Raw genomic sequence first — 1,377 nt, 5'->3', positions numbered from 1 at the left:
TATATATAATATTTATAAAATTTTTCAAAAAACAAACATATAATTCAAAAAATTAAACAAATATAAAATTAAATATGTTATATTAAATTATAATGGTATATCACAATGTTACTGTTTTACTGTATTTCTGGCCAGATAAATGCTGTCTTGGTAAAAATCTTATAATATATAATAACATAATCAAAAATATACAATAACATATAAACATTCTATAATGATATAACATAGATGTAACATTACAACTTGTATCTGCACAAAAGGATGCAAATGCCAGTGAACTTTAAGTTACGCGCTATATCGTGAGAGAGCTCCCTCCGTGATGCACTTTCATGACAGCGTGCTGAAACACGGGTAAGGAAAGCAGACAGAATTTACTATAGATTTCAGTTCTATAAAGTTCTAATTATAATGCTGTGTTGATGAAATGCCAGTGAACCATGCTTCTCTCTTCTCACATCTATACTTTGGACCACATGCTGTTGCAATCAGAGCTCAGAGTGCTGCCCAAATTGCAGCTATAACCAATCAGAAGAAGAAGAAGAAAAAAAAAAAAAAATCCACGCTCATCGTTTTCATGATCGATCGCAGCTGTCACGGTCGAGTACTCGATCGCTGTTGCACATCCCATTTTTTTATATATAAAAAAAAAAAACCATGAAAAGTTAACTTTAAGAGGACTCTTGTCTTACTCTAATGAAAAGCCCGGCTCGCACAGGCCCGCTGCTCTGCTCCAGAGCACCAATCACAGCGAAGAACGTTCCTTGCAGGGTTTCATCTGGAACAGGAAACTCTGCACTCATCGTCAAATCCTCCACTGCGAGGTTCTGTGCGACGTGACACATGACCTCTGACCCTGTCAGGTGGCCTACGACGGCTGCCACACCCTCCTCAGGCAGGCTGGGAAAGCTGCCCCTGCACCAGTCACTGAGGAAACCCTGTACAAAACAATGTAAAGAGAGGAATGTGAATATCATACCAATTTTTGAGCATGAGACTCATCAGTGTTCTCACCTTTGTGAACTGTTGACCGTGCACACACAGCTTGCCGTTGTCTTTCAGGTTGAGGGTGGTCGTCTCCAAATCAAGGCCCAGCGCTCGCCTCCTCTCCTCCTCAGATCGCAGGTAACACGTGTTCACAAACGCCGTCTTCAGAAGCTCCACAGAGAAACTCTCCTGCAGTCGGGCACTGAAAGCCTCCACTTCAGCATGATAATCAAAGTTTGGCTGCTGGGAGCTGACGGGAAGAGAAAAGAGGGTTAAAGAGGTGCAAATGAAATAACACATAGCAGCCCCCCCCCCACACACACACACACACACGTTTGTTTCTGTGAATTGTGGGGACTTTCCATAGACTTCTATTTCTTTTATACTGACCAA

The 1,377-nt window shown here is 41.3% G+C and overlaps 1 protein-coding gene across 2 annotated transcripts in view; it reads right to left on the bottom strand.

Moving 5' to 3' along the window:
* The window catches only part of LOC107752038 (39S ribosomal protein L44, mitochondrial-like), a 6,575-nt gene that overhangs the window by 2,158 nt on the left and 3,040 nt on the right, over positions 1-1,377 (bottom strand). Inside the window, exon 3 of one of the 2 annotated variants that reach the window (XM_016567899.1) lies at positions 690-935. The exons of the other annotated variant lie outside the window; for it this stretch is intronic. Coding sequence (XP_016423385.1) covers positions 690-935 — 246 coding nt within the window. The remainder of the gene's footprint in view (positions 1-689; positions 936-1,377) is intronic. 2 annotated transcript variants of the gene reach the window in all.

Source organism: Sinocyclocheilus rhinocerous, unplaced genomic scaffold (genome assembly GCF_001515625.1).
Source record: "Sinocyclocheilus rhinocerous isolate Xijiao unplaced genomic scaffold, SAMN03320098_v1.1 scaffold1965, whole genome shotgun sequence".
In the NCBI taxonomy this organism is placed as follows: domain Eukaryota; kingdom Metazoa; phylum Chordata; class Actinopteri; order Cypriniformes; family Cyprinidae; genus Sinocyclocheilus; species Sinocyclocheilus rhinocerous.
This window is presented reverse-complemented; position numbering and strand designations above follow the sequence as displayed.